This window comes from Dermacentor andersoni, chromosome 8, assembly GCF_023375885.2.
Source record: "Dermacentor andersoni chromosome 8, qqDerAnde1_hic_scaffold, whole genome shotgun sequence".
NCBI classification, from domain to species: Eukaryota; Metazoa; Arthropoda; class Arachnida; order Ixodida; family Ixodidae; genus Dermacentor; species Dermacentor andersoni.
In genome coordinates, this window is record NC_092821.1 from 40,759,733 (window position 1) to 40,787,284 (window position 27,552).

General features: G+C 46.4%; 1 protein-coding gene across 5 annotated transcripts in view; it reads right to left on the bottom strand.

Annotated features, from left to right (window-relative positions):
* LOC126526403 (uncharacterized) overlaps window positions 1-27,552 on the bottom strand; it is a 285,856-nt gene that overhangs the window by 14,275 nt on the left and 244,029 nt on the right. For 2 of the 5 annotated variants that reach the window (XM_055068184.2, XM_072289643.1), the window contains 10 exons: window positions 14,086-14,169; window positions 12,996-13,209; window positions 11,013-11,152; window positions 7,326-7,552; window positions 6,390-6,549; window positions 4,814-4,967; window positions 4,196-4,302; window positions 3,275-3,364; window positions 720-813; window positions 517-591 (listed from right to left, as the gene is read on the bottom strand). In XM_055068184.2, the coding sequence (XP_054924159.2) occupies window positions 517-591; window positions 720-813; window positions 3,275-3,364; window positions 4,196-4,302; window positions 4,814-4,967; window positions 6,390-6,549; window positions 7,326-7,552; window positions 11,013-11,152; window positions 12,996-13,209; window positions 14,086-14,169 (1,345 nt within the window). The remainder of the gene's footprint in view (window positions 1-516; window positions 592-719; window positions 814-3,274; window positions 3,365-4,195; window positions 4,303-4,813; window positions 4,968-6,389; window positions 6,550-7,325; window positions 7,553-11,012; window positions 11,153-12,995; window positions 13,210-14,085; window positions 14,170-27,552) is intronic. The other 3 variants (XM_072289645.1, XM_072289644.1, XM_055068183.2) reach the window with 3 other exon arrangements.

The following is a 27,552-nucleotide window of genomic DNA, read 5'->3' on the forward strand; positions in this document are numbered from 1 at the left end:
GTATGCAACGCTTTATTGCTTAAGAGTAATGGTAGTAATGGTAATTAAGAGCAATAGTAGTAATAGTTACAGAATGCATCTTTTGTCTTTCAACTGCAACGAAAGTCATATCCGAACAAAATATTAACAGTGCATTGCATGAAATAACAAATTTTATTATTGTGAGTGAATTTTCTATGAAATATCTATAGAGAACTAGCTCTGAACAAATAATAGATGCTACCATCTTTTTTTTATTTTTGTGATAACAAACAGCTGACAGTTGTGTTTTTTTGTGGGTAGGTGTCTTGGTGCAGCACCCTATCTTTTCCTTCCCAATGTTCAAAACTAAAGCAGCACAATAATAATAAGAAGAAGAAGAAGAAGAAGAAGAAGAAGAATAAGGTAAATGCTTTCTCCTGGTGCCGAGTGAAGGTTCAATGGCTGCCTATGAGAAGAGCAGCAGTTTCACATTTCACGTGCCCATGCATGGGGAGGACAAGAATTATAAAGATTCTGGTTAAGGCTATCACTTACCTCTGAGCACAACTTGAATCTTCAGAGTTTCACCAACAAGATAACCACAAGGTAGCAGCTCTGGAAGCTCCGCTTCTGTGCAAAACGAAATTTTTTAAAACGAAATCATTCAGGCTGGATACGAACACGGAGGTACACAAGCATCTTGTGCCAGAAATTGGTTAAGCAAGAAATCTGCAACTTTCGAGACTGGCAACACCCACCTTTGGAACGGACAATGTCATCGATGTGATAACAGAGTATGCTCTCGGAGCTCAGGCCCAGGTTGGATGCGGGATCCACCTTCAGGACATAATCCTGAAACATGGGCAAGATAAATTCGAAGTTCTCACCACGCACTTCGAAGTATCGGAGATCTATATCAATGCTAATCAGCTGTTTCAATGCCCTTTATGAACAGTGCTTGTTGCTAAAATTTAGAGAGAGGGTAGAATATCCCATTATGGAGACTGCAGATGTCGTGGTCGAGGCCAAGCACAGTGCTGCATAGCTTTATTGATCTGATGAAAACCAGCATATTCAGCATGACATGGTTAATTACAGCGTAAGCTAAACATAGTTGCAGGACAGAGAAAAGGCCCCGCACTGGAAGCACTGAATCACGACTCCAGGTTTATTACATGTACGTACTATACTAACGGAAGGATGTGCATCAGTTTCGGGCTAACTAATGCGCATACTTTCATTTTCCCCATCTGCAGTTTCTGCGACATCAGCTTGATTTTCGCTCATATTGGATTTCGCACCACCTTTGCTGACCAGGTTTCTAGCAATGCAACATGGCGCTCTCGAGTAAGTGGACACGTGGAGTGTTCTGCTTAAATTTTCTCTGTCGTGTTTCATTCTGTGAGCATGTTACGTGAACACAAATTCGCAGCAAGAATAACGGGAGCAACAGAACAAACGACCAGGCAGTAAACCAAAGCAACATGGGAGATCAAGCCCAGGATACTTCAAGAAAGCTTATTTGTTTACTGTGTTGGCTTGTGAATGCCTCACTTACACATTTGTTGTCATATTTCATTACGTCGTGCAACAAGAAACATGAGAACAAGAGGGCGGGCCATGCAATGCATCGGACAGATAACTGGTAGTCCGTTTAGTCAAGCAGACTGGGTGCCAAGGGAAGGAAAACACAGTTTAGGACAGCTTAGAATATTGCATCATAACAAATGCGTAGCGCACTGCAATATCGACAAAACTGAATGTCAACTCTCATCTAAAATACTGCAATGTAACGACACTCAACGTTTTGTAGAGGTAAGAAGGAATCAGGTGACACAACACAGATTTTTATCAGATTATTGGGAGAGGCCTTCATCCTTTACTGCACATGAAACAGGCCTGACAATGGCGATGATGAAACCTCTGCCATCGTGCAGGTTACGTCATTCTCAACTGTTCCTCAGCAATATGCATATGTCACACAGGGGCCTGCGTCAACAAACTGTACGAACAAAGTATATACACCTCCTTGGTCTCGTTAAGACTAAGCTAGTGCTCTCCCAATCTCCTATCGACACATCAACACATCTGTACAATGTAGAAACTCATGCCAAGCTGTCACAATGCAATATAATATTTAGCCTGTGTATATCTTGCCAGCAATTTACACATCAAAGCTTGACTCCTGCATGCTTGACCAAAGTGCTGTCTTCTTTCTGTGCTCCTATCTGTTCAGCTTGCACTGCAGTTGTCCATGCTCTCAATCTTTGACACTTAATCAAGCGTACACAATCAACAGGCACACATTAGCTTCGTCAATGAATTGGAAAACATAGTGCACCTGCTGAATCATTATATAAAAATGTCGTCATCATGAAATCTACTCTGCCAATGACACATTATATGAAACAGCTTACAATGTCTCAATAAAACTTTGGTTTAGTAGGCTAGCTGATTAATTTTGTAAGCATGGGCATGGTAGCATGCCAAAAACATGAACAAAGAAGAGCCACATAAAACAAGACGAGTGGAAACCTGCACCCATCCTGTTTTACTTGTCCTTTGTTCGTCTATGCATTCTGCGCGCTACCTTGCCTGTGATTGTATAATGTCTCCTCTGCCTGACGAGGTTCAAGTGTTGTTTCCAGTTTGTCAAATGATGCGCTGTCGTGTAAAACTTTTCAAGCATCTAAATAGAAATCAAGCACTGATCTAGGGACAGGCTAGGCTAAAAGGGTTTGCAAGCCTACTTATACCATCTTTGCAAGCCTACATATAAAGGACAGATGGCGAAGAAAAATTGAAAAAAAAAACAGGTTCGACATAGTTTGCAATATGGCAAACAGCCGTTAAGACTTTTATTATAAATGTATAGTGTTATTCAAGAACTACCAATAAATAAAATGTAAAAAAAAGAGCCCCCAGCACACTTGTACAAGCATGCAGAATCCAAATCCAGTTATGAACAAAGCTGGCAGTGCAACTAGTGCCTCTCTCTGAACCTTGTTGAGCATTAAGCTTTTTGAACACAGAGCAAGCAATGAAAAAAATTTTTATAATTTCCAATGATGTATTTATTGAACTGCCACACTTATAACTTTGCCCACGCATTGCCCTGATCACCACCCACTGCTCCTTAAATTTTCAGCATGGTAAGGCTTCTTCTTTTGTTTTTTTCGTCAGAAACACGCAAACATTTCTTAATGCTACACTTTCAGTGTCGACACTTTTACTGTTCAAACTTTTGGGTGCTTCTATTCACAACAACAGCTTCAGTGCATAAAGGTGAAGTTGCATTTCTTGAGTCACGAACCTTGAACGCTTTCTTGACTGCGCTGTCCAGGTTGTCCCACTTGGTCTTGCCACTCACGTACAAGGAACCAATCAGGGCCTCCTCTGGTGCCTGCGATTGACACGCATGACAATACACATGAATTATCTCTTGCCAAGCCTTCATTCTCTGCAAGAACCATCTATATGCAACTTGAGAAGAACAACCTGATGATCTACACACCTCGAGTATTTTTCTTGAGCCCTTAAAGGTCTCCTGTAACCACTGACAAGTGGGACACAGCCACTGTCACAACTACGGCTACTGCTACTGTCCTACCAATATTGGAAAAAAGAGCACTTCTGCCAAAAATTTACTTATGTTAAAACACTGCTTGTTACATATGTAGTATTCATGAGAGAGCCAATGAAATGTAATGCTATCAGCCTGTGCGTGTACCAAAAGTACACAAGTCTACAGGATACAGTAAACCATACTCAGTTAATCACATTTTCACCGAATTATAGCCCTTGACTCGCATGCAACATTTAGGTTATTATTCAGTCTGTCGGGGATCTGCCTCCAAGAGAACAGATGTTGTTTAAGTAGCAGCATTCCTTCCTTCCCATATTCTTTTGTATTACTAGTAAGTGAAAAGAAGAATGCCACAGCCATCGTAATTGAAGCCCTTTGTTTCAATTTAATTTAAATAAAAATGAAAGGCATACTTTACACCACCATAGAAGTGCCTCTGTCAAAATAAAACACGCTAATTCAAAGACAACCTTTATTTAGAACCTATAGCTAAAGAAGACACAAATAAAAATAACAAGGCAGCCGTACGTGAAATGCAATCTGTCTCTGCCTGAATTAAATGGTCGACAGGTTTCAATAAAAAAAGGAAGCAGAGAAAGTGAGCCATAACCATAAACCAATAAAGAATGCAGGCCAAAGTATACCCACCTCACATTTTGTGAGGCACTTCTCAACGTCACCATGACACACCAGATGAACGGTGATGGTAACGCGCTTGCCCTCTGGAACAGAACCATTGATGCCATCGTGCAGGTCTGAAAGCAGCATTAGAAACACATTGTGAAAGCAGCCCATCATGGTTGTTCATGCATGTCTCTACAAATTGTTCAATATATCAAATCTCATGGTGTCCACAGTAAGGATGCAGGCCACAATCGATTGACTTCAGTGTTTAGAATACGGAAGTCTTTCCTGTGCATACGAAGCGTTGTTCTTATAATTATTTAAGGTTTCTTGATAAGCAGATCCTGGTACAGAGGCCTTGTTATTCACGCAGGTCCGCTTTTCTTTCTTTGTGGCTTCTGGTGATGAAATCCAATTACATCACCTTTGTGCCTTCAGATTTTTGGGGCGACTTGACCCTTACGTCTTCAGATTAGCGTAAGCGAATTGGACTTTCTGTGCACCGAAATCCTAAAATATCAGCATTTGGATGCTGTGGAAGGAAACTCAACTTGCACCGTCACACCCGCTGACAGAACGTTTTGGGTGCTAAACTACCACTGAGTAGCTTGTGCAAATAACGAGTCAAGGGACGGTCCTCACCAAGCGCAGAGGAGATTTCGTGGGCACTGAGTCGCTTGTCCAGCATGTCCATGCTGCTCCGGTGGAGTAGAGAACTCTGTGATGCACTCAGTGACTGGCTGCGGACTAGCCGGTGTAACCGGTCATTGTCCTGCTTGAGGCTGTGCATCTCATTCTGCACGCGGAAAAGTCCACCATGGCAACACGATCATGAAAGTGTTTGCTTGAAATTGAGATTAAACATAAACAACGGATCAGACTGGGAACGTATTCTTTCAAAATTACATTTTCATTAATTTTACGGTAATGGCTCGATTATTGTAAAACAAGATGCGGGTCAAATTTTCTTTTCTTTAATTTCCCGCCACAACGCAACCGTTGGCTCACCAGCATGACGTCACATATTTCAACATACTTTTTTCCTATTTGGGCAGTTGTGGTGCAGTAAAAGCTCTTGAAACTTGCCAAGTTGAGTCTTTGACTCTTTAGTAAATCAATGTAGTCCATCCTTACTGATAAAGAGAACTAAGCTCGAACAGACACCGTCAAAACCCATGACGTCATGACAGGCTGGTGCGAAAACTTCGCTTCGCCACCTGTTTTCCATTTTATACCTTTCCTGAGTGACCAAAGCCTTCTCTCATGATAAGAGAAACCTTTATTGCATTGTAGAAGCTTAATATAACAAAGCTGCGACGCAGCTACCGATTCTTGGGAAATCTGCAATTAGTCCACCACCGAGCAACATAGTAATCATATGCCACACTGAAGTACCTATGTAGTCTTAATGAACATTATCCAATCCTTCCAAGCATTGCAGCAAAATGTATGCAAGTTTAATTCACACACTGCTTAGACAAAAGTTTAATATCCGTATTCAAGATTGTTCTTCGATTCACACAGTCCACATTCACTCAAGAAAGTGGATCCTTGACTGACGTGGTCGCTGCCGTTAGCATGGCCTCCAAAATTGGACAGCACACGCTGTGTTTGCACCCCCTCATCTGGGAGGCCCTGCAGTGCCACTCTATAGCAATCCCCAAGTAAAGGTGCAACCGAGTGCTCTCAGCGTCTACACAAATGTGCCGGAATAACCAAGCATTGTTCAAGTAGCTCCCCGTCGAAGGAATCACAGAGAACAGTTATTGCTGCGCGTTGTGTTCGCCAGCCGAGAGGCGGTGCTGTGCTTCATTTGTGGGAATGTAGGTAGAACTTCAAGTCAAGGCCTGTTTAAGAATAGTACTGGGGTAAATAAAAACGGGCTGTTAGAAGAGAAAACAGGCCTAACTTCTTTAGGGAAGGTACAATGCTAGAATAGTTGGTGCACAGCTATCAGTTTCTGTAATTCTCCATCAGTAAAAAAAGTGTAATTCTACCGAAAGCACAATTCTCTATGAATAAAAATTCACTAGCTCTTGCAGAATTTCATAAGATCTATGACATCACAGGGACGCAGTGCAGGAAGTTGAAAGTGGTGTTGCCAACCATCTGTTGTCCTAACTCAATATTTTAAGCCAATATTTTGCTTGTCAATACGAGCAGCAATCGTTACTTGTAATTTAAGTACATAGTCACTGCCGCCAGTCACCGCACGCACCCTCATTTTGGATAGCGTCTCCTTGAGGTTGTCCAGTTGGTGAGCCGAAGACAGGGCCTCCAGCCGAATGTCGGTGAGCACCAGGTCCTTCTCGCGCAGCTGCTTCCTTAATTCACGCACCAGCTCGGGCCCACCATCTTCTTCGTCGTGTTCGTTCAGCCTGTGACACCATTCAGACAGTGCATCACATGTCTGCGATTTGTGGGTGTGAAAATGAATTCAGTGCTAGGATGCCAAAGCCATTCGTTGTAGAATGCACAGTACTAAGTTAGACACACCTACTGGTGTATACAAGAGGAAAGTATCCGTGACGTCAACTTGAAGCACCTGCTCATGCTCACAACACAACTGGCTGCATCGTGAAGGCTACCCTGATCATTTTTATTTTTCACTTCTTCTTTTAACTTTGTTTACTTACCACACAGTTCTAGCTGGCCACGTGAGATAAAAGTTGCACAAACAGCTGATGACTGAAAACACCCGGGTTGATAGCTCAAGAATGATTCAAATAAAAATAACAGCCCATTGCACTTCCAGGCACATATACATGTGCCTATGAAGTATGCACCTGTTCTTACTGTATAGGCATAGTGCCTGCACAATATCTAGCACATAGCATTAAGTGCAAATGTGATATTCATCGCTGGCCTTCTAGCTAATGTTGCGCAATAAGCCCTAATCCATGCAATGTACCCAGCAAGGCCTGCCTGCAGGGTGCAGGCACCTCTTCTGGACATCAACAGAGCATGTACCAAAGACACATACGCAGTTTACTGCTTTACACTAACCCCGTTTTACGGAAAATGTGCACCTTTGCTGTCACATTCTGCAAGTGATGATTTACACTCAGTTACACCCTCGCTGATAAATGCTGTGCTTGTCGATTAGGTTTAACGTTATATCTTACATAGACTTTGGATGCCGAGGTTAACTCACGCATAGCTTGAGTGTGAGAGCTCGCCATTCTCGTTTCCGCACCCGAGGGGCGAGTGCGGCAGGCCGTTGGCGGTGAGCAGGGAGGGTGGGCTGCCCAGTCCCAGCAGTGGCGAGTTGGGCGTTGACGAGTCTGAGTGCAGAGCCCGAATGTCCTCAACGTCGGACACCGAGCCATGCCGGTTCTTCTTGCTCCGGGAGAACGCCTTGCTGAACGAGCTCCGAAGCTGCTTATGAAACAAACGGAGACAAAGAGTAGTCACATTCTGAACGTTTTGCATAGTGTACGTGGGTGTGTGAGCTATGTGATCACTTAACGTACAGCTCGTGCTCCGTCTTCCGCAGAAACAACTTTCTATCTTATGGTGGCATTTTAGAGCATATCATTTTGTTTGTTTGCACACGTGGGTGTTTACACATGTATGCATGCACATGTGTGAACACTATTTGAAGTCCTCATCTGGTCCTCCTTGTTCCTGGTACTTTTGTGGTCTTTCGCCATGTTACACTCACACATTCCGTATATCAACACCAACTAGCCTACTTGTTTAGTTTAACACTCTGTATGCACCTTCATTTCAAATTTCAGAATGACTGTATTAAAGAATTATCACTTCAATGCTGCTATCGTATCTGAACACACACAAAGATAACAGGAAGGAACAGGCTTGTCAAAAGATGGATATTCAACCTTGCACCCCATGCTTCACTATAGACTAAGACAAACAAAACGAAATTCCACCAAAGAAAGAGACTGCCTACTGCTTGCTGCATTAGGACCAATTTAATTCATGCGCAAACAAAGGGGCATTTTAAATTGAATCTTTCTTTGGATGCTCCACTCACTTTGCATGGCTGGCTATCTGGCTTTGTAAACTGAGCCAAACTAAGGACAGTGAAATCAGAAATGGTGACTTAGTGGGTCAATCCTGGGTACCACTGCACAATAGTGTCAAGAAAAAGGTGGTGTGAATCCTCTAAATAGCCTGCATCTCCACTTAGTCTCCACTTCTTCTTTAACAGCACCTGCATCATCTAGATTGTGCTTCCCAGTCGTAACTACTCTCTTAATGCTCGCTCGTCACACCTTGTGGCAATATGCATCCTCGCAGGAGTTTTAATATTAACCAATACAGCTATACAATAAGCCTCTTCGGCAGAGTAGCACAGCAAGGCGAACCGGGCAGCCATTACTTAACCTTAATAATCATCCTCTAATGGCGTCTACCTATTTGTGCCTTTGTTTCTTTTCCGCCCATTTCCGCCTCCCCACCCACCAAACGCTGGCGAATGCCAAGAAGCCTCTCGAACAGTTCAACTTCACAACGGTTCGCATCACGCGCGTGGTGGGCAAGGAGGCCACGCAAATGTGGTAGCCGCAGGCTGGGGTCACACGAAAGCAGTCGTACATTACCTTCAGATGCAGTGAGAACTCGTATCTATAACCGCCGTTAGAGTAGATAACCTGCTTATCACGCCGCGCCGCACGTCAAAAGTTATCCTGTACGTGCACATAAATCTCAAGGTCTTCGTTAAAGGAGGCTTCTCCGCAGTAAGAGTCTTTGTGGGGTAAAGCCAGCTTCACTCGGTTTGCTTGTTATAGTAAAAGTGTCGGGCCTGCATGTCGGGAGTACTAGGCTGTGTGACTGAGAATAAGTGTGTATGCGTGTTTGGACGTGTCAGTGCTTGTGTGCAGGGGTGTATTCCCGTGGATGTGCACGTATGTGCGTGTCAAAGCGAGGGCACTACCGTGGCAGCGTAAAACGTCAATATGCAAACATAAGTAAACCGAGGTACATCCAGTGGGGTCAAAATTTAAGCGTCGCGATTATGGCATATGCATTTAGGAGGAAGCCTTAGCTCGGGTGCTCCTATCTAAATACATGTGAAAGGAGAATTCGTTTTTCTCGGCAACCACTGCACCAAATCTGACGAGGTTCGTTGCATTTAAAAGAAAAACTTAAAATCTACTGACTGTTGGCTGGGAATTTTTTATTTTGGTCGTCAATTTTTAGGAAAAAAATGCAAAAATCGAAAATTTTCGGAAAACGAAGCTATCAAGTATCCAACTCTGTAACTCAGCAATGAAAAATTATATCACAATTCTGTGAATTTCATGTAATAGTGCAAAGTGGACGAAATATATATGTTGCACATAAATCCTAAAAAGATGTGTAATATGGAAATACAGCTTTTGCAGAACCCTTGTACACAACGTAACATTAACGTAAGTTATAAATTGACAAATCGAATTTGTCCGCTTTGAATGGTCCAATGGATTCCGTTTACAGAAACATGATATCTGTTCTTGAAGCAGAGCTATTAATTTCTAAACTTCGTCCTTCTATGTTTTTTTCGAACTTCCAAAGTTTTGAAAATTCTTTTAACAAATTTCAAGCCATAGATCGAAATTCCGCTTCCAACGGTCACTAGAATTTAGCTTTCTCTCTCAAATGCAAAAAAAAATTCATTAGAATCGGTCCAGTGGTCATCTCAGAAAAGCGTTTTTGCTTTTTACATGTATTTGAATAGGCCGCGTCGGAGTTGGGCCCGAGCTAAAGCTTCCTTTTAAAACGCCAGACAGAACACGCTGTAGACATAGGCGTCGGGAGTACCACTGCCTCGCGAAATAGTGTCGAGAGGCGGGGCGCAGATGGCGCGTTGTAATATCGATGAAATAGGCAAGTCACGAAAACTGGCACAATTACATCATTCCGTCACGGTTAGATTGTCAGTTGCAGCAATATATATATATCTTTTTCCTTTTTGTTTTCTTTAAGCAAATTGCCGCTGTTGCGACGGCGTATTGCACACGGCGCGCTACTTGCAGATCTATGCGCCCGCGCCGTTGGAATGAAAGACTGCTTGCGAGCGTGCCTCAACCAAACAGTGAAAACACTTCGTCCGTAGAACATCCGAATCATGTCCTAATGTCCGTGCACTATTTTGTATACAAATAGGACATCCCGTGAACGTTCAGTTACGGTTATCCTTTCACGGATGTTCCAAGGATATCGCTCAGGGACATGTTTTGGATGTCCTATCATGGATGTCCCAAGGTTATCCCACATGCATGTACCTTTTTTGACATACACGTGAAGATTTGTCCCCCAATTGAGGTTTTACCCGAGTTTCCTCGTAACAAAGTTAATAATACGCGCATGCTCGAATTACGATCGGAAGCTATCGTGCCTGCAGCTCGCGTGTACGTCGTACATTACAAATTTCCTGGCGCAATTTACGGCGAAAATTTCAGTTAGTTTAACAAATCACTTACGCTTGGCGCAGAAGGCCTAGAAAAATGAACTTCCGCACACATGCGTGCGCGCGTAATGTGTACAAAGAATACATCTGTTCTTGGTGCGTGGGCAGTCTGCCCATTGCATCTGTCACACAGCGTGTGCTCTGACCATAATATACATTAATTATGGCGAACACTGTGCAAAAGGCCCTGGCATGCGTCCGCAAAGTATTCACGCAGCATGTCCCCATGCTGTCTCTCGTGGATATGAAACGGATATCCGGAAAATGCGGCCAAACGCCCATGTGAGGGTCGCCCACCGGACGTATTCGACACATCCTTAGGATATTCGTGCCCTGAAAGTGGACGTCCATAGGATATCCACGGAAGGTCATTATTGTCACTGGGCACCGCGTGATTTCAACTCCACGCTCCGTCTTTTGGCTCACCCATCCTTTCTTCTTCTTGTGCTTGTTCTTGCAGGACTCTTCGTGCCTGGTGGAGGCGTTGCTGCACGCGCTCGATGCCGAGTTGACGCTCGACATGGAGTCCGCAGACAGCTGGCGGGACATGTGCTGGTCTTGGAGGGCTGAGCATGACACGGTCCGATGCAGCAGAGTCAGTTAAACAGCGATAGAGATGGTGGTTAGCACACACAAAATTAAACACGTGGCCAAAGTGCTCAGAACATGACTTGGTTATACTAGCTGAAAGTGTACATGAGCCCTTGTGGAACATGATACATAGAAGACAAGAATGCCGACAAAAAGAGCGTCGTTTTTTTTTTTTTTGTGTGTGTGTGTATCTTGCTTCGTTGTGTCTAAATTTGGCACCTTTATGTCATACTCCACTATATTTGTAACCGACTAGATGAAAATGTAATTAGGCTCCCTCTCCTCAGGGAAAAAAATATAACTAATATATGGGCCAAAGTAGCGCTGAAAACTCTCATCAGCACAAAATGAGAGAGTTGCTCTTCGGTGGCCCTCGGTTGAGTCAAATTAGAACAAACTCAAGCCGGACAAGTTAGAATGTTTCCTTATTTGGCCATAGGCCGTTGGTCACAGGTCTACGAAAGGAAGAAATATGCGTTATATTGTGTTTTCTCTGCACATATAAACTCTGAAATGTGCATCCACATTGCAGAGTTTAGACTGGAACAATAGACGTCCATGTGACTGTGCACAAGCTCGTTTAGCGACAACCTTAGAGTTTTCCATAGAGTTTGTATACAAATAAAGTTAACGTACTAAATCTAGAGTAAAAACTAGGCGAGATAAGTGGCAGGAGCAAGGGCGTCGCCATGTTGCTGTGACTAAATGTAACGCTAAAAGTATTCAAAATATTATGCAAAAACAAGCATTTATATGTACTAAATACGTATGGACAAGGTGGTAAATTGATTCCTTATATGTTTCAGAAAGATTGAGTGCCTATTGATAAAATTATGGTGTAAAATTTACGGTGCGTGAAAGGGTGTGTTTGCAGGCGCCCATACAAAATGGCGCCACCATACTGACGGAGGCTCGGGATCGCGTTGATTGCGCGTCTCAGCTGAACCGCATCTATCTCATCGCATCGTCTGCACCTGCGCGCATGCGCAGAGTAGCAACATATGGCAGCGCCCTTGCGGCTGCGATTTCAATGAATGGACACTATGAGGAGGTTTCCAGTCAGAGCTGTTTATGTGGATTTTCAGCAAATTTTACTCGAAGAATTCTGGCGGTAGTGTCTACGGGGGCTGCAAGCACGGCGGTTCAGCCATCATAACGACTGATCATGGGTAGTACATGGATTTGTCGAAACTTGGTCATTCTGGCTTCAAACAATTCTGTATGCAAACTGTTCATAGTCAGCAAAATAATGTGCTCCGATTGCAAATGTTGGAAAGAACAATTTCCAAAAATTATACATGGGCATGAGGACTTGATGGCTTCATGCTTTTAGATAAAAAGATAGTTGCTTGGAAACTTTTGGCAATCAACTTCAGCAAATTGTGCCGGTGCCTACCGGGGCAAGTGCTGAAATCTGCAGCGTGGGTACCGTGATGAACCGTTTCACTCATTCATCGTCGTCCCAGGACGGCCCCGTACGATTTGCTGTATTGACCATTAAGAATATATAAAGCGCAATAAATAACGTCTGCAGAACGTATCAGGCCACAAGCCCGATTGTAAGACAAGTACACGAATTACACATGATTCCCATGACAGCCGAGCCGTTCGCAGCACCAGAGTTCCCTCGAGTGATTTCCGTAGAAAACAGCCTCTGCGGCGACAACCACCATCGCATGCAGAGTTAGTCTGTACAGAAAGCCGCACACCAGCTCGGCAATCTATGCGCAGTTAGTGAAGCGAGGCGTGAGGTGGGGAAAGAAGGAGAGGGGGGGGAGGGGGGCTGGGGAGGTCGGGGTTGGTCGGGTGACTGCTCACCACCGGCGGCAGCGTCCTTGGGCGTGTTAAAGGTATGGCGGCGCACTAGGTTAGTCGAACCACCACCACCGCCACCAGGGGGCGCGCCATTAGCGGGGGCCATACTTCGCTGCACGGCCGCCATCGACTGCAGCGCCATCTTGGTGAGGCCCGCCTCGGCGCTCTGCTTCTTCAGTGCCTCGATGGTGCTTCGCAGCTCCGTTAGTTCCGAGTCCTGCGACAGAGAGACGAGGACCGCGAGCAGTGAAGTTAACGTATGCAGGGAAGTCTGAGGGGAAATGGTTGCCTACGATAGCTGATGTGTGTTACGTCAATTGGCTAATTTATGCTAGGAGCTCTACAGCTGATGGGACGATGTCTAACGTTTTTTCCAAAGCAAAGAAGGCTTAAATATGTGACTATACAACAACATCCCTTATCCTAATTACTTAGTGACGCTACCAGCGTGGCATTTGAACACGGAATAAGCGAAGTTTCGCTGTAATCTTATTGACTGTATGTAAATGTAAAATTCGAATACCTAGCGCAGCTACATTTCTAAAGTTAATAACCAGAACATTACATCTTTTATTCGTGTTCCGACCTTTGTAATTATTTAGTGCACATTAAGATTTGTATTCGGACATTTTCTCTAACTTACAATAAAATATGACTTCCGCAAATTCTTTCGCGAAGCTTACGCCAACTGTACATTAAAAAAAAATGAAGAGAAAAACCAGCACTACATGCGAAAAAATATAATATCCAGAATGCCTAGTAGTTTGACTGAACATTACTTTGCTAGATCAGCGGTTTACCCGCTATTGGGGCTTAGTGTCTATCGAGCTGTGCTGCTAAGCGCGAGGGCGCGGAATCAAACAGCGGCCGCGGTGGCCGCATTTCCTTAAGGGCGAAATGCAAGAACGACAGTGTTGTGTGCATTGGGTGCACGGTACAGAACCCCAGGTGGTCAAAATTAACCCGGAGTCCCCCACTATGGCGCGCCTCACGAAAATGTCGTAGTTCCGGCACGTGATACCGCAGAGTGTAGTTAAATACTTATATGAACGGCTTAATGCCTCTTTGCGAAAACAATATTTCCCGTACGTACCTTTTGTTCAGCGGTAACGGTGAGGTGCTGAAGCCGCGAGGTCATATTCGACAGGGACTGCTCGAAGGCTGCCACCATGTGCGCCTGCGAATAAGAAAAACAGGCAAAACAAATAGTCAGCAATCGCTTCGCACAGTGTCCGCATAAAGAGAGAGAGAGAGAGAGAGAGATTAAGAGGAAAGGCAGGGAGGCTAAGCAGATATTAGAGTCCGGTTTGCTACCTTGCACTGGGGTTGGGAGATAGGGTTTAGAAAGAGGGCAGAGAGGAAAGGGTTAAACAATATTTTAAAGAAAAATAAAAGAACCGCACACATAGAGACATATACACAGGAAGGGCGTTCCAGTTAGAGACGTTCACAAAGACCGGTAGATCGCAAGAAGCGCAGTAGCGCTTCTTGCCGCATAAAAATACGCAAACATGCACCTCGGAGAAGTGGCATCGCCTCAATGCAGTGGCACAGTCATGCATACCGCCGCACTTGTGACGCAGGCGCCTCCTCCGGCGTATCAACGTACAGAGAACTATAAATAAATTAACGTCTAAAAGAGGATCGGGCTACTAAAATCTATATATATAGCGCATCTGTGTCGAAGAGGCGTGACCACGTGTGCAGCCTGGAAATTCGCGAGTTTCATTTGCCACACTAACGCGTCCAAGGGGTTATACTACTCTCGCGCCATCAGGAAGAGGAACAGACTTTCTCAGCAACGTTTTCGATTTTCTAACTGTGCCGTGTTTCAGTGCGGAACTACATGAAATACTTGCCACTCAAGTAACCGACAAAACCCCCTCCACTCACCCTTAACCCATTTATTATTCTCCAACTATTAAATGTAGCGTTTTTATTTCTTCTTCTTTCTCTTCAGTTTATTTAGCTCTCCAAATGTTTCGTCTGGCATTTCCTGTTCGTACTTTCTTTGGCGTCTTTTCTGCTGTACATACGTGCGCAAGTCCACGACGCAGCAGTGAAAAAGATGGGCGCTTGGAGAGGGCCCCGATATCGGCAAGTCCGTCTCGTAGCACCGTTTTTTCACGGTTCCCAGCTAATGCGCAACAAGGAAAATGAAACGAACTCATAATTGACAGCGCCCGACACGCGGTGGCAGGCGACGCTGATGGGCGCACGCGAGAATCGCAGCTCCGGACCGCCGAGGATGAGGAAAAGACACGCCCGAGGTTGAACGCGGATGTTGCACAATTCGGAGGCCGTATGGAAGGACGCGTCCCAGGCAGGAAACCGTCGATGAGAGACCCTTTGGTGCCGCAGCAACCTCCACGACACGCATTGCGGGCGCTCTCATGTGTACACACAGGCATCGACGCAATCAGGCGCGCTCCTTCGATCTTGAGCACGCGCGACAAGGCCAAATAGACACAACGTTGCCGGCTGTCATCAATTCGGCCAACGAGCTATTTGTCCATATGTCGGCGACGATATCGGGGGCCAAGGGCGCTCCATCGCCTTCGGCTTTACGTTTCTGCGATCCACTCATCGACGAGCAAGGCGTGTTGTCGAAGGAGATCCTTTGTCGAGAAGCCAAACGGAACGAATTCCTAAATCAGGAGCCTTCGGGTCAGGTCACTTTATCTTCCTCATCGGCGGCGGCGAGATGACACGAAGCTCGCGCATCATCTCGCGAAAGGGTGCATTCGAGAAACGTGATATTGATACGACGTACCTATACACATGCCTCTTTATAGCACGCTGTTATGGTTATTAAATACGAGCTCGCTCGATCTTTCAACTAAGTGCCCGTAAGATTCTAGGACCTTAGTAATATAACCTTACTAAAACAAAGTTGCGATTTACATAAGTACCATTGATCGTTACAGTGCATGCAAACATCAATGTTACGTGTGTGTATAATGCAACACGCATCACGCTTTATGGTAGTTTCGAACTTACTGAGGCTTTACAATTTGTACTCCTGTCCCTTTTTTTTTTCTTCCATAACGTCTGTACTGGGAAGAACATCACAGTGGAGCGCTTCCGATCAATTTCGACCACTTGGGGGTTTCTTGAAGCGTGCGTACGGTCACAGTAAAGAAGCAGTCTACATTACCGAGCGTTGTATAAATCTACGAAGAAACTGCGATGACGGAACAACAGCTTAACGACACTGGAAGACAGCTTGACGACACTGGAAGAAGCCCTATAGTTACTTATGTACAAGAAGAATTCGAGAACAATGGGAAATTGTCCGGCACATCCGATTTGAACTCCTTTTATAACTTTTCCACACATCGCATCCTGATAGCGAGCACTTCGACGAAAGTTGATCGCGTCAGGCACGAATAGGTTCGCAAGCGCATAGCCACTGACCAAACCTGGGTGCAATGAATAAAGTTTTCAAGCCCGAATCGGGTTCACGACGACGGCCAACAACAGTGGCGTGCAGCCTGCAGGCCTGGGTGGGCTTTCTGAGTCAGAAAAGCGCTGTACATGTGCACAGTTGATTAATCACCGGCTGAAGAACGAGCAGTAGCCCTGAGTTGGCCGGGGGGAAAAATGTCCCGGAAAAGCAACAGCCAGCCGAGAGCTACCAGCGAAATTATATCACGGCTACGCTATAGTAGCCAAAAACAATGGCCTACCGCGATCGTTACCTCGCGTGCTGAATGCTTGAACGACATTTATGTATATGCGTCTCAGTCCTCGGTGCATTCAAGAAACTCGTATGTAAATCGGAAAACGCCATCGGAAAACGCCAACGGTTCCTCGACGACTTCATCATTAATCGCAAGCAGTGACGTTTCTAAACTCTCACCGTCGCCCGCAGTGACCTATATCGTTGTGTTTTCCATCTTCGGCAAGGACATATGCGGGCTCTTTCCTATATTTGGCGCCGGCGTGCTTAACTGCACCAAAGTTGCCGTAGGCGACCGTTGCGCACGAAAATGTGAGATCGATATTCGCGATACTATCCAACACTCGCACACCGAGTTCTTCGATATGTTTGCACGAGCGCGCGTGCAGGACGTGGACTGGTAAACAGCAGCGAAATATGCAAGGCGCAAGGCGGGACGGTGAATTCCAAATGTTGCGTGCGCGTTGTCAGCGATCATGTTTTTCCGTGCCGTAGGCTGCCTACATCGACGATAGAGTGTTCATTGCGTGGCCGCGATAACATTTGTGAACTTGCTGATGCCGTAAGATCTGCTGTACCAATAAATAAAAAGAAACAAGAAACACTGAAGTACGTAGCCTGAAGATAAATGCTGACTAAACACAGTGTAAAACAAGGACACCTCCATGGGACTTAATTCCCCTCGGCGGAATCTGTCGTTCCTGTCTGTCTTGGCGTCGTTGCGACAAAATATTATTTTGTTCATTTTGTTTCGAGCACGAGGCCAATGCTGTGCATAAGTAGTGGTGGATACGCTTGTCCTCATCGTGGTTCACGTCAGTAAGCTGAAAAAATGTGGCCGTTTTGCCCCAATGTATTTGCTTCAATCCGCAGTGCTTATTAAGCTCGTATATTATGGGGCTTCTACAAACTATGTTGCGTTTATTAGGGAAACGTTGCTCGCGGGATCGAATCCCGGCCACGGCGGCCGCATTTCGATCGGGGCGAAATGCGAAAACACCCATGTGCTTAGATTTAGGTGCACGCTAAAGAACCCCAGGTGGTCGAAATTTCCAGAGTCCCCCACTACGGCGTGCCTCATAATCAGAAAGTGGTTTTGGCACGTAAAACCCCATAATTTAATTTAATTTTTAGGGAAACGTTGTGGTTTGGTTCTGCGAATTCATCTCGAGAACCTGTACTTTAAAAAGACGTCTAAAGACAAATATGCTTAAGGCCTTATTGGTATATTATGCTCACGGAGTATAAAACATGCCAGTTTCATCACGATAGCAGGATTTGTAGAAAAGAAGGTACGCAAAAGAACAATAAAGGCGGTAGAATAATCTGAAAATTCGAGCAACAGCTGGGGACGCATATTCTCGGACGATCACTATCGGGGATACTATGGATTTCGCGAGACGAAGTACACGGCAGGTGGAATGATTCGAGCGGTTTTGCCCAACCAGCCAATCAGCAAATCGGCTCAACCGGTATTGCTCAACCAGCCAATCAAAGCGCACTGAAAGTGATATCGCCGAAAGTGACCCTCCGAAACTACGTGCTCCACCTGCGATGCTATTAATTTTAAGAACGTCTATAGTAAACACTGTGGTTATTAGTACACAAAAAAATGTACGGGTATCATCCGAGAGCGTAGAAAACGTGAGCCTAGGAATCTTCGAAGGGTGTAACTACTATACAAACAAGTACTAATGCAAAAACAGGGCGAAATTCATGACGTCGGCACGATGTCATTAGTGGCAAAGCCTCAACGCGAAGTTCGGACGCGAAAGACTGACTTGCATTTCGCGAGCTAATAAGAAATCTTGATCCGCCAAGAAAATGCCGGTGAAGGCCTCGAAGGAGTGATGTTACATGTCGAGACTCGTTTAGTCTCTTGTATGCTAGATCGCGTCGATGCCACGTGGCGTATTCGGCAAAACGTTTCACTCAGTGAAACGTTCCCGAGTGAATCCGCTGTAAAGCAGTACTACGAGAATAAGGAGGTCTAATAGTGATAATTAGTCATCATCACTGCCGTTAAAGCCAACCTAACGTCTCACTAAAGCACGTGTGGTAAGTGCCACACGTGACCTTCGCAACACTGTCGGAGTGCTCTGCAACGAGCCGTCCAACATGCCACCTGAAGCACGTCCCCCAACACGGGGTGGCGCGCGCAGGCTCTATTGGCAAACAATTAGGAGTCTTCGCATTTCGTCTGTCTGTCGTCTGTCACACTGCAACTTTGGAACCACCGGCAAGCGATCGAACGTCGCGCTCTGCAGCGGAGCTCCGGAGCCTCTCCGCAGGTGATTCGAGAAGAGGGGGCGCGCAGCTGGACAAGTCTTTTTAGGAGGCGCTGGCTGGACACACACACCACGCGCGAAGCAAGAGCGATCGCGTATACACCCCCAGTGCGTGCCATCGTCGCGCGTGTGCCGATGGGGTCACCGCGACCTTGGCATCAGATGGGCGCAACTGGCACTGGGCTCGGCGGACGCCGAGGTGTACAGGTGCAGCGGGATTGCGCAACGGAGACGCGGCATCCGCGTGGCGCAACTTCTGCTGCCCCGACTCTGCCGTGTAGAAGAGGTGATTACGCGCGCGCGATCGCACCTATACGACGTGCCGCCGCCGGTGTATAAGGAGCGGAGGAGGCCCGGTTGCCACACTGCCTTACACCTCGCGGAAACGAGCGTTATATATGCATGTACCGTCTCTTCTCCGCTTTTGGCCGCATCCTTCAATATCGGGTCGCGTTCCGTCCACAACAAGGCGGATTACCCGCAGCTAGGCTAGAAATGGGAGAAACAAAGAACGCAACACGTGTGCAGAGGTTGGGGAGTGCTTAGAAATAGCGCCTCCCAAAAAGAGGCCAACCTCCCTTTAGGTTCCTCAGTATACACACTTCTAGCGTCCTTTCGCCAACACGGCCGATAACGTGTCATCACATTAGGCGCCTAATATTTGGAGACTGCCCATTAGGCAGTGCACCGCGGAGCGTAAAATCAACGTGGCCACAAAGACGCGCGAACGAGACGAGAGATGCCTACCGAGTTAAATGAAGAAGGAAAAACGAAAGCGTGACGTATCGCGCGTCGGCCTTTTAGGCGGAAGCAAGGAAACACACCATTTTTGGATCCGTAATTAAAATGATTAAATATACAAAGTGGCATATATTACTGATTAAGCAGCATTCGTGAGAATGAACAAAAAGAAAGGAGAAAGTACATATTGTAGATCCCGCGTTAACGTCACGGTTTGAAATAAACAACCGAGCCATATGAACTATTCAACAGGCGGGTTATACGGAAGAGACGCTTATTTTACACAGCAACGGCCTGTGTACGGTGTCATAGCTGACATCGTGCCAACGACCCTCCGCTGTTGTCTACTAGAGAAGCCAACTTTGCGCGCTCACGGGGCTACTCATCCAGCGGGAAAATATGTCTGCGTTAGGCACCCACTCGCGGCAAGTTGCTTTTCCGTCCATTTTCATTTCCCTTTAGCTATAGCCATTTGTACACTTCATTTAAAAACTACAAATAACTACCCCTACGCTTTACGTGGCTTCATTATCTGATGGCTTGACATGATTGTCCTCGCCACTAACAAAACCAGGCCCCCCGGTTCTCTTTCTCGTCCATCAAGCGATAGTGGTACCAACCACTTCGAGCGTAACTGGTCGAAGCGGCAAATTTGTGCCCTCGAGCACGCGATGTCTTCGATGGCTCTCGAACCTGTATAATGTGTCACAGTGTGAGGTGCACGTATCGAACGTCTGCATCGACCTCCAATGCGTGCATTTATCTGGTATCACGGAGTCTCAGCGCGAAGCCATCCGTTTGCACGACCCTTATATACAGCGTATTTCGGATTCGTCTGACGCAGCGGTTTAGCTCGGCGCATCAAGAAGTGTAGAAGCTAACGCCGTATCACGCGGCATCATTTCCACACCCACGCCAAGAGCCTTGAAGATGCGTCAACGAGAGCGCATATGGAGCGGCAATATCGCGGCGGCGAGCACGCGGCGTGCATTTGCATAAAGGCTCTCGCGCCGAGAAGCATTCGGCGGTCGTGGAGGCGCAAAGGAAGCGAAGCGCACGGAAGCCCGGTTTACGCAAGGACTCAACCCGGCGGCGAACGCGTCGTTGGCGGCGCGTTAAGCCGTCCTTGAAAACAGCGCGAAGCGTCGGAAGATGGGAGAAGAAGAGCGCACAGTGCGTTCAACAGCTGTACGCCGAATTATCCGCAGGACGGAGCTAGAGGTACGCGTAATTGCACAGTCTGTACGCGTCGGCGACAGCTGTGTCCGACAGCCCACCCACAGGTCGCAGAAGAAAGTCGATGGAACGGCTACGCAGGCATAGTATCCACATTTATCAAATATATCTTTCTTTCACGTAAATATACGTATATATATATATATATATATATATATATATATATATATATATTTGTCTGTTGCGTGCGTGTCATCACTACAGCCTAATACCGCGTGTACCTTTCTGGTCCAGCGGTCGTACGTCATTATACGATATGGCAGTGGGGCGCAATAATTATAACGCGGCTCCTTCGCGTTAACAAGGTGCGGCGATTACGAATGACACCGTCCCGGAAGCTTTTAATTGGGGAACGCGCGATTAGTCGAGACCGCTGTATACAGTTACCCTCGGCGAGGTCCACATCGTTTCGGCCGAGTCACACGATCGCTGATTAAGCTCAGCGCCCGAATGCGCTAGTTTTGCAATCGCAGTCGTTCAAGGTCTCAGTGAAGCTGTCGGCAACATACGAAAAAAAAAAAAAGAGAGACTCGGGTGAATCAGGGCCGCTGTCCCACATTCTCATCGCTCTTAATCCGCGCCTGCGAGTCGATCTTGCGTTCGTTCGTGCGTTTTTTTCTCGTGGCGTGCGACATACACGACGCAATTTATCGGGGCCGGCAGAGGATTATACGAAGCGCAAGGATTGGCCGGGAAACTGGCCAACATTAAAGGGACGCAACGTGCGAATAGCGTGTCAAGCCGTAGCGTTAAATCCATCCTCCCTATAATGTTAAAGAACAACTCTAAAATGTGAGCGGACGCTTGGCTATAGGCTAGAAAAATAGAAAAAGCTACAAGACGGGTGCCGACTTCTCCTTGGAAGTTCCTGCACAACTCTTCGTGACGTAATGAATTTTGACATCTGCTCGCAACTATTTCGTAATTTATGCCTAGAGCATGCATCGCGTTGCGTTGTAACGAAACCAAATACTGAACAACTTTAGTACACTTTTCCCGAGCCAATGTTGCCAAAATATAGCGGGAACGTAATCTGAAAGCTGTGACTTCACCCTGACGTGCCGACATTGCGTTTTCAAGAGAAACAAGTTCTCCCTTACTTTTTTTTTTCTCTGTGCGTAAGAACAACGTGTACCACCAAACGAACGGAAACATAAGTTTCGAAATGATGCTTCATCAAGTGTGAACTCGTGTACAATGTTTGGTTTTGTGGTGTCCCGCTAAGGATGAATTCGGGTGACGGAAGACCGATGTAACAGGAGATCCCTGCAGGGAGTGCAGTCGTTCTGCAGATGATTTAAACATGCTGATGCTGACAGTGAGGATGACGATTAAACGACGCTACGATTTCCAGTACTGGTACACGCGAGATGCCTATAGTAGGCGTACACGCTACAATATACGTCAGTATCTATGTGGGGTTATTTGCGCAATTTAATTGGTAATTTCGTAGCTGTACGCAGGATAATTCCGATTGGAAACGTAGTGCCCCTGCTACTCGATATCGTCTGCTATTGCAATAGCTTCTTATTCGTTTGCGAATTATTTCACCTTCATGCATGCAGACGACGAGCAGACGGTTCGGTATACGGACGCAGCAGCAATGAAAACGCGCGCCGAGCGGAAAGTGGAGAAGAAAGCTCATTTAAAAAAGCGACCTTCGGGCGAAAGCAGAACCGGCGGTTACAACACGACCTTGCCACGGCATTAAAAGCCAGGAAAAAATGAGGAGAAACATAGCGACAAGGAAATGAACAAGAAAAAGTACAGAAAATGGATGGAGGCAGCGTTCCGTAACAGGTGCCTTATCTCTGCTATCTGCGAGTCGGGGCAGCTCCGCGGTAAGCACGAAACCGTTGAAGGGGCGCGTTTTCGTTTTCCGTACGCCAAAGAAAATCGACTCGGGCGCTACCAAAGAAAAAAAAAAGTAGTGTCTACGAAATAAAAAGAACAAAGTTTCTAGGTGCCGAAATAGGTCAATAAACGGGGATTACTTTGATGGTGTTCTCACACTTAAGAAGGCGGCGATGAAAGCTGTATAGGGCGGCGTCTTATAACCGCGCACTCGACCCGAGTCGGATGGCCTCGAAGTGAGTAGATCGACATACGGAGAGCGCGAACGACCGTTATAAGGAGCGGCGAAAATCCGCTTTCACGAGCGAAGCCAAGCGGCGCGTGTTAAGAGGTGTACAATACACGTCTGGAATCGGGTCACGCGCCGGCTTGCGTCAGTGGCTCACCACGTATTCGAGGCACGACGACTGTATATGCCACGTGAGGTCGTACACATATATGCATGCCGTGCATGCAACGGTCGAACGCGTCTGATTCGTACTTGCGGATCCGCTAAGAGGCGTGACGTAGGTTGAACTGGCCACGCCGGCTTAGCCGGTGAGAGGAGGGAGGAGCGACACGTTCCGTTTCACTGACGGGAAAAGTGATGCTGGTCACGGCTGTTCGTTAGGAACACGACGATTAGCAGCGCGCGCGCAGACGTGTTAATTGCACTGTGTAGAGAAGGTGCAGAGCGTGACGTCACGAAGATGCGGTAGCGCTGCTGTCAAATTCCGTGCGGGGAAAACAATAAGAACGAGAGTGAGAACTGACAAATAATGCTGCTGGCGCGAAATTTCCCGGATAATAAGGTTAGCCAACCTTTCAGAAATCACTTGACGACGTTTGTTGTTCAACGCGGCATTCAGTGAAATATCAACGTAACCCTCTATACTCTCTTTGCCTGCGCCATGGCCTTTTGTTTACAGACGTGGAACTTGTCTATTACAGCACCCCAGACGGAAGAGACTAATTTCGTAATAACACTATAGCATGAGAGTTATTCTTTCTTTTTTGTATTTACTTTTAAAGGACACCGTTGAAAGAATGTTAGAGTGAGCTGGTGTGTGACCTTGATGATGATGACGACTTATTGGCATCGCCTTTTAAACATAGCGGTGACAAATAGCCACGTAGCCTGCTTGAGCTAATCAGGTATGCCCTTCAGTGTATTATTTTTGTATTTTTCTCTTCAATCTTTCTTTCTTTCTCTTGCCTAAAACTTCTCTATCTACATTTCGTGTACCGCTACCTGTGCCTGTAGCAGGTTCGGTCGTATCAATCTCTTCCCTGCTGTTTTTCCACCAATACTCTGAACGTCTCTTGCTTATCTAGACTGCTAACCGGTTGCTGCTTTCGTCCACTTTAAAACCAAGCTCTTCTGGAACGTGTGCGTTACCTACAGGTCTCGCTGGGTGAATACGTTCCCATTCCATTAGATGTGCCGAGTGGTCACCAAATTTTTTGAAGTTGCAGTTTTTATTTCTTTTGAGTCGATCCGGATGAGTAGTCTCCGGAGTGGTCTCTGGACTTCACATTTTTTCGCAATGTCTGGCCAAGGCGAGCTAAAGCTAGGTTTATTCATTAGGGCCCGGGCACAAAATGAACTGAAGAAACGTGTCATTCGGCCCAGTCTTACTTTTCTTTTTCTGCAGAAAAACGAACAAAACGATGAGAACGTAAGCAAAATCCGCGACAACACACCGCGACATAATATAATCGGGGTATTGAATTGGCGGCAAATTTGAATATAGAAAATTGCGTTTCTTCCCTATATATAATATAAGAATGATCCCCCGCCCCCACCCCTCTTTTTTAGCAGAGAATACTAGTGAAGCTTCCAAAGCACAAGCAGAAATACACCTGCTTGTCGTTTTTTTTTTCTTTCTCAATAAATGTTTTTCATCCTCCTCCTCCAAAGTGAATAACCTTTAACTGTAACGTATGTCCGTTTACTGGCCCGACGAATCATTTCAGTCAGTGTTTTGACATAATACGAACACTAATAACTTTCCCGCTCTAATCCCGACCTAGTATTTCCGTTCAATGTTCCATTAAGGTAACGACGAGGAGGGTGCCTTCCTTGTTCCAGAAGCGCCCCTTATAGAAGGCCCCACCCTGGCGGGTCTGACCCGGTCTCTCACGCCTGCAAACTACTCCTATATTGGAACGTGGGGACATTGGCGCCATCCGAAGTGCCGCCTTCGCTGACTAATCGAATCAGGCAATCGGGCCAGGTGAGGGCCTGCCATCATCTCCCAGAACAAGGCGGCGTGGCCGTCTCTTCTTCTATTATTTCTTTCTTCTTTTCTTGCGCAAGAGTGAGAGGCGGTCATAAGAGGAAGATGAAGAACGTACATAAGGCAAAGCAAAACAAGATAAAACGAACTAACGCTTTCAAAGAAATCGGGTCGCAACACGCCATGGCACTCGGAGGGTCAGGAGAGCTGCGAGAAGGGTACATGCGCTGGAGCTGGTAGGCAGAGGAGTATAGATAAAACGCAGACAAGCTGACCGAGCCGAGCCAAAGCCACCCACGAAGCCAGACTGCGCGCGCGTTTATGTGTACTATACTCAGCGGCGGTCTATGGCACAGCGGCGCAGCGCAGACGACGATGCCAGGCCGCAGTTTATCTTATCGCCAGATAGGGAAGATCATTCAAGGGAATGTAAATGGGGCGCTGTCGTAAACGTTGCCCGGTCTCTTGTAGTACAAGCCGCGGCAATTAGGAGGTCGGGCTGCTTTCCGGTTTACGGGTTTCTGCGCGTCTTGCATTTAGTTCGTCGACCACGCACTCAAAACCACACGCGGGTACACACGATGACCACCGCGTGTACGTGTTGCGGCTGTTAATACAGTATTTTTATTAAATTTTGTTTAGTTTTTGCATCTCACGTTTATCAGAGCGTGCAGGCACGTTTTGTCTGTAGGGGCCGGGATCGACACATCCGCAAATTATTCTCAATGAGGGCCAACTGCTCGCTTATTCTGTACTTATAGCTTAAGCCTGTTATTGCACACAATAATCGCGCATTAAGCCACTCATGCGAGGATCCTGTGTTGAATACTGCATGGAATAATTAAGTAATGGCTGGTGTACGCTGCATGTTTTAATCCGGGAGCACCACTATCATGAGAGCTTTCTATAAAAATTACTACAGGGAAATCTGGCGCTGGTGTATGCAGGGGTGCTATTCTGGGCATCGTCTCAGCCAGCCATATTGTCAGCTCTGATTCGCCCAGAGGACAGCTACGGCCTCTCTGATTGGCCGTAAATCCCGCCATTACTGAATTCGACGATATAGCGGAATTTTACGATGTCCAGCTGAATAGCACTCCAAGAGCTGCAAGTATGCCGACTCAGCGATTCATCCAACATGGCAATGCTGGCCAGTACACATGGATTCGCCAAAACTTCGTCATTCTGGCTTCAAACGGCTTTATGACTTCGCGTGTCGATAATCTTCAGTAAAATGTTTCCTATTTAATCGGCACAATTCGCACTTAATATCCTCCATGTGCACAGAGACATAATTGCCTTTATGCATTTAAATGTATGTGTGTGTGTTTGTGTGTGTGCGTGTGTGTGTGTGTGTGTGCGTGTGTGTGTGCGTGTGTGTGTGTGCGTGTGCGTGTGTGCGTGTGCGTGTGTGTGTGTGTGTGCGTGTGCGTGTGCGTGTGCGTGTGTGTGTGTGTGTGTGTGTGTGTGTCAGATAAAAGTACCTCGAGGGGCCCGACTTTGATTGGCTGTATTATTAGCCATATCATGGCTATCGTTTACTATTCCAAAGCGCCAGAGTTGCCTCTAGTAATTTTAGTAGGAAACTCTATGCGTAATATCACGACCCGGCAAAGATGCAACGTTTTGCAGTGACGCCGTGCGTCGCCCAGACAGCTCGTGGCCTGTGCAAGAACCTCCTCACACGCTGCAGCCACAGACCACGGCGACACCCGCTGTCGCACGTTGTTCTTATTTTGGGTGTGTCTGGCGCTGCAGAGCCGTGACTCACGTGTGTCGAGTCTCAGACGCTGAGCAGAGCACCGTCCCTTCCCTCTCCGCCGCCATCATCACTGCAACTGCAACCTCCCCCCCCCCCCCCCTCCCCGCGCCGTTCATTCCGTTCCTCGGCGAAAGCTGAAACTCCCATTCGCGGCCAGCAAGAACGAACGCCAAGGACGCGGCGTGCCCCGTTTCGGTATACTTCCGTGCATGGCCTCCAAGATTAAGAGCGCAGGTTTTGGTCTAAAAAATACGCGCGAAATCCCGGCGGCCATGTTTCGGGAATAGAGCATTTTGCTAAGATTACTAGACGGAAATCTGGCGCTGCAGTCTTTCCGCCCCCACGGGGGTGATGAATACTGCGTGCATTTTCCTTCGATTATGCATAGCTTCATGGAGACAGCAAAATTACCCGCTTTTCTTTCTGTTCTTTTTTCTTCTGTCTCTCTCTCTGTCTTTGTGTCGTAGTTCAGCTGTGCTGCCTGCTGGTCACATAATATTTCTTTAGAGGATAGAAATATGACGTTATTTCGACTGCATAAATGAGTGTCTACATTTCTCAATACGCGTGTCGCTAGATGATTGCCGTATATATGTTACGCAGTCACCGCGGGTGAATATTTAGGATATTTTAAGAGTTTTTCTTTCTTTGCTTGCGATGTCCAGCAAACAACACAATGGTGAAAATTGAAAGGTAAATGAGGACAACCATGGCCGTACAGCAAATTTAAGATGACATTCGGTTTGCACAACGAACCACGAAGGGACTAAGTTCAAGT